This window comes from Dunckerocampus dactyliophorus, chromosome 18 (assembly GCF_027744805.1).
Source record: "Dunckerocampus dactyliophorus isolate RoL2022-P2 chromosome 18, RoL_Ddac_1.1, whole genome shotgun sequence".
NCBI classification, from domain to species: Eukaryota; Metazoa; Chordata; class Actinopteri; order Syngnathiformes; family Syngnathidae; genus Dunckerocampus; species Dunckerocampus dactyliophorus.
Genome location: NC_072836.1, coordinates 8,506,020 through 8,517,642, shown reverse-complemented (window position 1 = coordinate 8,517,642; position 11,623 = coordinate 8,506,020). Strand labels below are relative to the sequence as shown.

The 11,623-nt window shown below is 40.0% G+C and overlaps 1 protein-coding gene across 8 annotated transcripts in view; it reads right to left on the bottom strand.

The window, feature by feature from the left end:
* Positions 1-2,033: 2,033 nt before the first annotated feature.
* LOC129171797 (uncharacterized) overlaps positions 2,034-11,623 on the bottom strand; it is a 59,985-nt gene continuing 50,395 nt past the window's right edge. For 7 of the 8 annotated variants that reach the window (XM_054760829.1, XM_054760827.1, XM_054760826.1 and 4 more), the window contains 4 exons: positions 8,930-9,086; positions 4,587-4,649; positions 4,228-4,294; positions 2,034-2,709 (listed from right to left, as the gene is read on the bottom strand). In XM_054760829.1, coding sequence (XP_054616804.1) covers positions 2,342-2,709; positions 4,228-4,294; positions 4,587-4,649; positions 8,930-9,086 — 655 coding nt within the window. In that variant the 3' untranslated portion in view covers positions 2,034-2,341. The remainder of the gene's footprint in view (positions 2,710-4,227; positions 4,295-4,586; positions 4,650-8,929; positions 9,087-11,623) is intronic. The other variant, XM_054760823.1, reaches the window with a different exon arrangement.

Below are 11,623 nucleotides of genomic sequence, written 5' to 3'. Positions count from 1 at the left end.
GCCCCGCATTCCGCCCCGAGAGTCAAGAGTGTTAGCTATCAAGCTAACAGCCCGAGGTGTCAACTCCATGTCCAATGAGACTCTTTAAGAGTCAGAGAGTGAGCTTTTCCAACGTACTCTCGCACAGCTGCACCAGCTGGAATCCGTTTCACTGGAACTAGTCGATGCATTACAGTGTACAAAAACTGTGCACATGTTGGCAGGTCTGTAAATGTATACTTCAATTCATTCCAAACTGCTCGCAAACCGTAACGTTTGGTTTATTTTCCGTACAGTAAGAGAACAAAATGCTAAACATAAAACACTTCAAATGTCTTAGTTGTTTTGGTCTACGCCAGCAAAACAATTACCGTAAATTCCGGCGCGCACCTGAATATAAGATGCACCCACCAAACTTAAAAAGGAAAATGTTGTTCGTTTGTAAGCTGCACTTGCCTACAAGCTGCAGGTGTCCCCGTTGTAAGATGGGATATTTACATAGAAAGACATGCTATAAACCTTGCAACCCTACCTACGCTCGGGGTGTCCTGCATCACTTGTTAGCTCCGAAGTGTAGGCATGGGCCGGTATGAGATTCTAATGACACGAGAACTTTGGGCAAAAATATCACAATTTCTCTGTATTATAATTACAGCTGTAAAATGTGGTACAGTAGACGCCCCTACAACGTAAATAATCCGTTCCGACAACCTTTATGTTATAGGGTTTTTATGTTATACGAAGCGTAAAATACATGTAAATAGCCTAAGATCTTCCCAAACTCACCCCTTTAACACTTCAAAATATTCAAAGTTGACCAAATATGGTGGGAAAATATAAGAAAGTTAGCATAAACATAGTAGAGTAACATCCCAATATAAAATAAGGTAATAAATAAGATTACTGTAAATGAATAAAACTGAAAAACAAAAATCTTACCGTTCACGAGATGTCTTGATCAGGAGGAGCACGCAAGTGGAGCCAGAAGAAGGAGGAGGAGGAGGAGGAGGAGGACTAGCCAAGAGTCAGCTGGTCTCACAGACAAAACGCACACGCACTCCACGATAATGCTGTGTGTGTTACAAATTAAAATTAACTTAAACTAATTGTTTAAGTTAGTTTAAGGGCGACTACGAAGATGGAGGAGGTTGAAGGGAGAAACCTGTCTCTCGCACAAACTCACGTACGCGCTGTATAAGTCAGCCAATGAGATGAGAGCGGAGGCGGTGCCCCGAAAATCAGCCAATGAGAGCGTGAAGCGTCAGAAGGCGTCACCAAGTGTACTCTCTTAGTCTGAACTTGCACCGACTTGAGGCATTAATAAAGTTGATTGAAAACAACAAAAAAAAACTTTTGCGAGGTACTACTGTATTTTGAAATGAAAGTCATTTCTATACCATATAATAGAATACGATGAAAGTAACATATGTATTTAAAATGAAAAAATATCAAATAAATCAATGTTGTTAAGTGGTTGTTGCTTGTTGTTCAGTGGAAAGTAAACTGTTTATACCACCGAGCCTCGACTCGGAGGTATGATGAACAACTTTATTGGTTTAGAAAGCGTTACCTTTTCATACTGTGGTGTGCCTTGAAACCGGGAAGCAGGCTTTGCCTACTTGAGACACCTTTTTCCCCCCATCGGATTTCAACAGCTGCCGTAGTTCCAAGCAGTCCGAGCAGAAGCTGTAGTAATTCTACACTCGATCAAACTTACTTAAGATTTGTCAGATTAATGTGTACTGTGTACTCTGTACTTCTTACTGGAAAATCTGATTACATGTACTGTTACACCCCGCAAAATTGGGCAATATTATCTCCGAAAAGGCTCTCATTGGATTGCACTGGATCATTTTAGGTGTACCTAAAGTTGTGACCTGTGAGTTACACTGACACAAGTCATCTGTTCAGACCCCAGTAAACACTTTTATGGCAAATAAAGGACAAAATCAAACATCCATATTATGCACCAATACTGTATATTTACATTTTAAAGCAAACTTATGCTTGATAAATAATAAAAATACACAGATGAATTTAAATAAATCAAAGTTTACTCATTAGTACAGTAGGTAGGTATTTAAATGTGTTAAATATTGAATTATCACCTACCTATTCATACATTAAAATCATTATGTATGTGAAATATAACAATAAATACAAATATGAAATAAATCATGTTTGCCATTCACAATAAAACATTCTGCCTTTAAATTAGAAATCCATACACACATCTTAACTTAAATTTCCCAACAGAAAGTTGTAGTGATGATGCTTTAATCACTTTAAATGGTATTTTTTGTAAAAAAAAATAAAAACAAATGTACTGCAAGTGTAATGTACCTCCATGTTGACTCCAGCCTTATAAGTCAGGCTTGGCCAAGTAGATGATGTCCAGGTGAGTCAGCCATTCCTTGTTATTGATATTCCTGCTTGCAGGGCTGATGGTGACCTCCAGGCTTCCTCCTGCAAACAGCTCCTCCACCTTGCCCAGGAGGCCTGTGGTGTACGTGTGGGGGTTAATGGTACCCTGCAGGAGGACTTTCATGTTGCTGTTGCTCTTGCGCTCAAGGGTCACTATTTGGGGCCGCGTTGTCTCTTGGAACGAGTACAGCGTCACCTGCAGACTCAGGAAGTAATAGCCGTCCTTCATGATGGTCAGAGCAGAGCCTGACTCCGAGATCAAGTCTGTGTCCGGATGCTTTGCCGTCCATTTAATTGCTCCTGTGCCTGTAGGAGACAAAGAAGATGTTTTAGTGTTCTTTAAAGTAACAAGTAACAATTTGACCTTTTTATAAACAGCTTTACAACAACGTCCTCTACGTTATAAGCCAGAATAGAGTTGCTGTCAATGCCATGGCAGATCACTATGTCATTTTAATAACAATCAATCAGTGGACCAGACTGGACATTGTCCATCTTGTGTTAGCACTAGCATAGCATAGGAATGAAGGCTGTCTTTCGATGATGGCAATATAAAAAATACTAAATACAAAATATCAATTTATTCTTATTATTGTATTAGTTTATATTATTTTAAAACAAGTACAATACAAATGTACAATAAGCAATATTAAGTGCAGTTTTGAAATGATAATTTTTTCTTTAATCATTAATATAGTTTATTTTGCACAATTGAGATGCGCACACACACACACACACACACACACACACATTATACACACAATAGTGAATAAAATATGATCCATCATTATTATATTTAGCACAATTCATATATTATAGTCAATACAAATTTTATTATTTATATCAATTAATCACAGTTTATATTTTATAGTCAATAAAATCAACAATTTAGCTATTATAGTCTTGGTATTATTTATTTAGCACAATATATATATTATATTATAGTTGATAAAATATACACATCAAACCATCCTTTTAGTATAGTTAATTCCTCTGATTTTTTCATTAGTTGGCTTTAATTTACGTTTATATATACAGATTGAACAGTTTTGGTCCCAGTATTGACCCCTGGGGTACGCCACACGATACCTTCAAGCTCGCAGATGTATATTATGTATGAGGTCACGCTTTTTGGATGGAGCTTGAGGTCATTTGAATGTTGACATTTTAATAGTTGATTCTTAAAAGCCAGTAGGGGAAGCCCTAGCGCAGGGGTCTCAAACTCAGTTTACCTGGGGGCCGCTGCACTGGAGGTAGAGTGATTGAGGCTGGGCTGGAACTCTCAGGGTACCTCATGATACGACACGCGATACATGGATCACAATAACAATAATATCTTGAAACAGTGATAGTGCGAATCAAATAAATCATTTCATAGTTCATATTTTGCTGCAATCAGCTGGGATCGTCTCCAGCTTACCCGTGACCCTAGAAAATGGGTGGAATTTTTTGCCATATTTTTTAAGTGACTCACTCACTCTTAGTTCAGTGTGGGTTCATGTGTGCATCCTACGAATAACATTGGCTTGTCTCAGACGTCGCAGGCCGCATTAAAAGGAATCTTTGAAGACGAGTTGCTGCGCAAAATGTGACTCGGCGGGCCGCAAGTTTGAGACCACTGCCCTCGAGCAAAGAAAAGCCTGATAAAGTTGAGGATCACATAACTTGTTTCCATTTGACTGCTGAATAATGCATGAATATTTGGTATTATTCAAGGCGGTGTACAGTTTGGTACTCATGCCAAATTAGGATAGCTCGGCTTGAGGCTCTAGTATTGAATAGTGGCCAATTCCCTCACTGAGAAGAAAACATTGGCAAGTTTACCTCCAACAGCGGTGTATGTGAGCATTTTGCCTTCGCCCCCTTGATGCTCTGCTTCATTTGGAGACTGCTAAAAGAGGACACAACAGTGACATTTAATCTAAACTAAGCTTGAAGTGAAAAGGGAGAGTCGCACACCACAGCTTCATTTCCCAGAATAAGGCAGAGACGAAGACTATATGAAAGAGAGCCCACAGACAGGAAATAACATGAAATGGTGAGTCAGGTGGGGTGTGTGTGTGGCGTACACATTGTTTCACCTTCAAGCATGACATCAGCACAAACATGATCACTCAAGTTGGCGAAAAATATATGACACAAGACAATAGAATGTATGCAAGTACAAACTGTGAAGATCTTACTGAATTGTTACTCTTAAATGGCTCATGTGGGACATGTGACACTTCAGTGATCGGCTTCCGGAACTGTGAAAGGAGACAAGCAAATCGAAATGAACAAACTTTGTTGTTAAGATGACCCTTTTCACATTATTAAACATAAACATAGTAAGACAATAAAGACAGATACGCAGTTGCACAAAACTTTCTAAAAAAAAATATATTAAAAAAAAGCATATGGGCAAAGTAAATTTCCATTCAATTGTGCTTGAGTTAAAGCTGGAACAGTCACCACATTGAGTCGTGCAGTGAGCAACCACGTCCAGCAGAGGGAGCTGTGTTGCACTCTGTATTCCACTTTGGAATGCACAGACAAGGAGACAAAGCATCCACTCTCACATTCACACCTGTTGCCAATTTAGAACGTCCAATTAGCCTAGCATGCATGATTTTGACCAACTAACATTTTTTTTTTTACAGTGTATTCCTTCAACCAGAAAACTCATTCATTCATTTTCTATGTTGCTTAATCCTCATTAGGGTATGCTGGAGTCTATCCCAGCTGACTTTGTGCAAGAGGCGGTGTACATATAAACTTTGAGAAGCGTTTTTGCTATACACTCTGATATACTGAATAACACTGATATACTGTGAAAATCTTTTTATGTTCTTTCACCTTAAGCTTTTACTGTGTTCATGCCACAAGACATACGGTATCTAGTTAGACAAACACTATACTACTGAAGTACAACATGATTTGCTTTGTCCTCTACAACCTTAAGTAATTTGAGCCAACATCATTTTTAATTGTGTAAAAAGTACTCCATTGCATTCTTTTACTTTCATTGTACTACAAAAAGAAGATCAGAATCAGAATCAGAATAAATTACACATTGAAACTCCAGTTTTATGACTGTTTATTAGAACCCCAGTAAGCGTCCCATTGGACTGACTGCATATTGACATTTCAATAGCACATAAAACTGCAGCTTCCATAAAATAAATGCCATAAAACATCCCTGTAAAACCATCTCAAGATGACTGAACATTTTGACAGCCACGCTGGTCGGACTGATTAGAGTTATTTTGTATTAAAGTGACAGTCTTGTGTAAAATGAACCCGGAGTCTTTTCCTGTGTGAACACACATCAAATATATAATTCAGGCCAATGGCAGATGTGTGTTATCGTATATTAGCCAGTATTTAGCTTTCCAAGATTAATGCCGTTAGCCCTGCTAGCCATTTGGGCTCACAGTGATAACAGCTTTGGCCGGTGCGCCTGCTTCTCGCTTTAATGCTTCCTTTAATATTGCTCAAAATAGTACCAAACCTCTGCAGTAGCATGACCAGGGCCCCTACACAGAACAAAGCACCAACAACGTAGTTAGCGAACCCAGAATTCATTTTACGCGGGACTTTTGCTTTCAAGTACCGGTATTAGTTCAGGTTGTTCAGGTTCAGGTTGGAGTTGTAAAGTATGAGGTACAGTCAGGGGTGATGATCCCTCGACTTGTGCCCAAGTGCCGCACTACTCCACTGATTCCCCCTCCGAAACCCAAGTTCCACTGGTTCACAGCGAGCTTTCCAGTCTTTGCTCCTGCACTCCGACACCAGCTCTGTGTACTTTGCTCTTTTACGCTTATTTGCCTCATCAAGCCGGTCTTCCCAAGGGACGGTAAGCTCCACTTGCATCACTTGCTTCCTTGACTCTGATGTTTGTTTTACGGGAATTTAAGCTGTCTACCCAGGTTGACTTAGTCCCGTGCAGTGGTGAGAAGCCCTCCAGTGGACCTTACGCAGTGTTGTGCCTTCTACCCAGATCTGATTAACACGATGTATTGCTTTGGGGAGTGCGAGTACCTGTTGTTGTTGATTGCTGTGCTGATCGAGTCTGCCAGAACCCTGAGGACCTGGTCATGGTGCCAGCTGTACCAACCGTCCCCTTCGGGCAACAGAGGATGTGTTCCAAGGTGCCTCTCTTTTCGCACAGTTGGCATGCTGGAGTGTCTGCTAAGCCCCAACAGTGCAGATTGGCTGGACTCGTGAGAACGTCATAAATGGATTGAATGAGGAACTTGATGTGGTGGTTTTCGGCTCATCAAAGCTCTGACCAGGTGACTTTACGCTGTTCAGCATGCTCTCACTTTCTACAGTCATCTTGATGGTACATGCTGACCGACTTGGTTTGACGTTTTTCCTCCGCCTCTGCTTGAATCTCATCCTGAACTATTTGATGTTTCTCCCGTCCTGTGGCTCTTTGTCACAGTGGGGTTTACAATAACTCCTTCGGCCCACCCTTCCCACTGCCACATTGCCAACCAATATGCTGTGCTGTAGCTGTGCTTCTGCTCTGTCCAATACTTCTTGTGCCTTCCACTTCCTTCCTGTCTTTACAAGGATTCCTTCTGCAGAAACGTTAGCATCAGAGGAGTTTCAGTACATCATAACCCTCCCTAGTACGAGCAACCTTGAACTCTTCTAACAAGCCACTGATGTGAAGCTGCAGCTTGTTGGTGTGCCCATATAGGGCGATGCTGCAAAGGGACAGCGAGTCACCGCCACCTCTGGAGGAACCGGATGATGCTTCTTTCCAGCGCTTCCACAGTTGCCATGGGGACATTCATAAATAAGCAGGGGCCAGAGAGGCCTTAGCAAGACACCATGCTGACTCAGGCTTCGAATTTACCTGGGAGCTCCGAAAGGTTTAATGCTGTAAGCCAGGATGTAAGGTTACTCTTGGAAGGAAACGTCCAAAAATCTTGCCCAGGCTCTTGACAGGCTTTTCGGTCACAATTGGAATTGGTGTTCCTTCCATGGTAAAGCGGAACTGATCAGTTACCTTTCTTTAGAACCCAAGATCTGGACTTGGTCGGCTTGACGCTCATTATTTCTCATAAGATGAGTCGTTCAAGCCCCTGGAAGAGCCATTTGCACCCGGGAACAGAGGTTGCTGTTACTCTCAGGGCATTTATGAATTTTCTGATGGGAGAGGAGGGGTGGGTGGGGGCTGCTGTGTACCATATCTAAACATGGGGCCGCTACACTCTACATCAGCTGACTTTACAATCATGTTCATGGCCAAGGAGAAGAGTGGCACCGAGATTGTATGGCCTGTGATTATGCCCTTCTCCAGGTGATACCAGGCAGATGTTGATAATCCGGTTGAGACTCCGATGTTGTTGCAGTTGTCCAGAATGAGGTTTCGGATTGTCAGAACTGTTTCAACCAGCTTGTGGGGGATGGATCCATAGACATTGGCTAGGTCCAGCCAAAGCACTGCCAAGTCACGGATATTTTCCTTTGCATCAATTGTAAATCAATTGGTGTGCTCGAGGCAACCAGATACTCCTTGGACTCCCCCTTTCTGTACTGAGGTGTCTAGGTAGCCATTCCTCAAGAGGAATTATGTTAGTCATTCAGTCTTAAAAAAAAAAGACCTTCCCTTTGACATTGAGCAGCGAGATGATGCAAAATTGCTCGATGTTACTTGAATCCTCTTGTTTTGAAAGCCACACTCCCTGTGTGGATAAAACAAAATTGTACTCACCAAGTTTTGAAGTTCAATAAACGTCTGCGCTAAATGACATTCCTCCATCTTCCTTCTCTGCTTCCCTCTTTTATGGGCCAGGCATAGTCTGACTGCAAGACCCCCTGCACTAAGGTTTTAAAAGATGCTTACAAGATTTTTAAGCTGTGCTCACAAAATGCACTTTTGTGTTACGTTAATGCACAAATGTATCTTCAAAATCTATATACTACTGAGTTAAGATAGTATTCTTTATTTTCATTTAGACCAGAGCATTATGATAATTTATCAACTGATTAAAACGTGTAAATGTAACCAACTTAATTTTTAATACAGAAAAAGCTATTGATTTTAAGCTTAACGTACTGCTCTCACGAATCATTTTGTAAGCGTGTATGTTCTTAAAAACAGCAAAGTGCTCTTGACATGTAGAGGATCTTTGATTAAGTTATGTTTTGAGTTTTCATGTTTGGCCTCATGACATACTGTGAGTATTAGCCTTTTGGTGAGTCATGGCAGAGCCTTTCATTGAATATATTGTACAAATTAACTACAATGCAGAAAGCTTTCTGAAAATGTTGAGTTAAATAGTGCTTTGCTAAAACAACAAATGTACTGCATACTGGAGCTATATTACAAAAATCAACTCTATCAAAGACCTGCTTTGACTGTCAGACCGCAAACAGGTGAAAATTTCCCACCAGCTGTGTAACTGCAGGGACCACAAGAAAGAGAAGAGACACTCACAGCTGGTAACACCCTCATCTTACTCTTTTACTTTTACTGTGGTGGCCGTACAATGAAAACAAAACATTTTTACTGTCAATCAAGATGTCTCACCGTGCCATTACGTCCTGCTGCTGTGAAGAAGAAGACCATGCACACCACCTGTGTGATGGAGAGGATGGTGGTCCACAGCAGGAGGATGTAGATCAGGGCCTGCTGGGTGGGAGCTGGCATAGTGGGGTCAGACAGCGGCGCTTCGTGCAGCCTCAGGCTGGGGAGGAATAGCTAAAAAATCAGCACGACAAAAGACGTGGCTTCCTGATCTCAGGTTGTGATGCGTGTGATGTCTGAAGGTATGTGTTTAGAGCACAATGGAATCAAATGGTACTTTCCCTGTACTAGTCAACAGATTTTGTGTGTGTGTGTGTACACCTCGTGGTTGGCCCCAGTACCACATCTCTCCACAGGAACACAACCTCAATAAGCAAGGAGAGTGTGAAGGGCTCTATAATGGGGCCAATGCAAATGAACCATCCACTTCCTTGTTCCCTTCCTCGCATTCGCTGATAGTCGATAATGTTTGGATGAAACATAACGTTTTAACCTTTAACTTAACCTTTTATTCACTAACACTTTATAACTTTGCCACTTCAGCCTTCTTTGAGACTAGTTTTCATGTGGTGATAAAATGTTGCATTATATCACAATTATATTTGACAATAAGTGCTTCATTGTTAGCATCTTTTTTCATCACTCACTGCCTAACTGACTCACATTTAAATTCAGCAGATAGGAATCTTTGACTTACTTTGATTTGACAGTTATGTTTGCTTTGCAGTATTTACCCCTCCTGAACTCATGGTGGCGCCACGGTGCCACAACCCCCCTCCCAAAAAGCATTACGCCATAATGTAAGTCCAACAATTAAGGTGGCGCTAACTAACCAGGACTAATCTGCTGAATTTTGTCCCCAATATTACCTTTAATATAGTGCCTCAAAAACATTTGGTCTAAAAATTTTTTAGACAATATCGTTTACTGGACAATAATCATTTCAAGACACACCTGTACGTTTTATGAATCAGTTAAAGCACTTTTCTTCTTGCCTTGTCCTCATGGACCAAATCTCGTATCATCTTGTCTGGTGACACCCCTAATTTAGACTACTCAAAACGTTAGGGACATTAAAATGCACTACAGTATAACCTTTTACAGACGGGCTAAATTTGACGTTTTCTAAACATTTGAATGCACATGTCCAATTGTTCAATGTTTCAGTACTTTTTGCACAACTTTTCTTGATCAAGTAGCTGAATGACAAAATTCACGTGTGATCTCTGAATAGACCAATAAATGTCCTGCTTCAATTACAGCAGGTATTTAAATAGAAGACCAAGACAAGAACAAGAAGACAATTGATCAACAGTACTTCACCATTGCGTGGCTTCAAACTAAATGTTCTCAGAGGGAAGTGGCCACTGAGCTTAGAGTTTCACTTAGTGTCATCAGCAGCTTGCAACAGAGAGACTGGAAGAGTAACCAAAGGGTATACTGTATGTCACTTGTTGTGAATTTTGTCATTGTGCTCTGTATTAGAGAACACCAAGTTGTGGAAAAAGTACTGAAACGTTGGACATTCAAAAGTTTAGAGAAGGTCACATTAGGTTCACCTGTAAAGGTTATTGTGCATTTTTAGGTTCATCATAAATTTTTACCCAAAATCCAAATGTCCCTCACAGTATATACAGTAGCTAATGCAGGTCACTTCCCATTGTTTTGCTCATATGTCACCTGTATCAGATTCTTTTCAGGTCAGTGTGAACAGTACAATTGTGATTTTTTTTTTTTTTTTTAAATAAACGCAACATAGGGCTCCTTTTGTATAGACAAAAATCCAATATATATCTAACACTACTGAAGTCTGACCGTTTGGGTCACATACAGCCGACCTATACGTCATGGAAATGCGTGTTTTGCCAAGTAACCGTTGGAGAACTAACAGATGTCGGCAAATGTTTTTTTTGTCTGAAAATAATTTAACAAAATCTGTGTCAGTGAAGCGGCTCATGTCAACGTCCCATCACTTTTGGCTTGGACATCCACCCAAAAGCTCCTCGGAACAGACGTCTTGTTTGGGGTTTGACAGCAAAAAAATAATAAACGCCAATTGATTACAGTACAAATTTTCTGTCAAAATTCACAGAACAAACATTTAGCTAGAAAAATAAGTGTATCTGGGGTATTGTTGTTATAATTTTTATGCGATATAGTATACATATATTAAACAAATAAAAATAAAACAAAATTTATATATATATATATATATAGTAATAAAATAAAAAAAAAAATGAATTACATAATTTTCAAATGTCTTTTTGACATGCATATTTCCAGGTTTCCCCGGGCCACATTAAACGATATGATGGGTACAATCTGGCCACCAGGCCTTGAGTTTGACACCTGTGTCCTACGTAAATTCATTTGGTTAAGAAAACGTATGTATCTAACAAACAAATACGTACTGCATTTTTGTGGTAATGTGAACGACTATATGTATATATATATATATATATATATATATATATATATATATATATATATGTATATATGTATATATATATATATATATATATATATATATATATATATATATATATATATATATCAGCTTTGAACAAATGATTCGAATTGGGCATCATACCCTGCAGTGTGAACGGAGCCTATGTGGACAGTTTGTTAGGGCTGGCATCATTATAGGGGCTAGATCAATGCTCTGCTGTAGAGCGTGGGGATCGAACATGTCAGCTC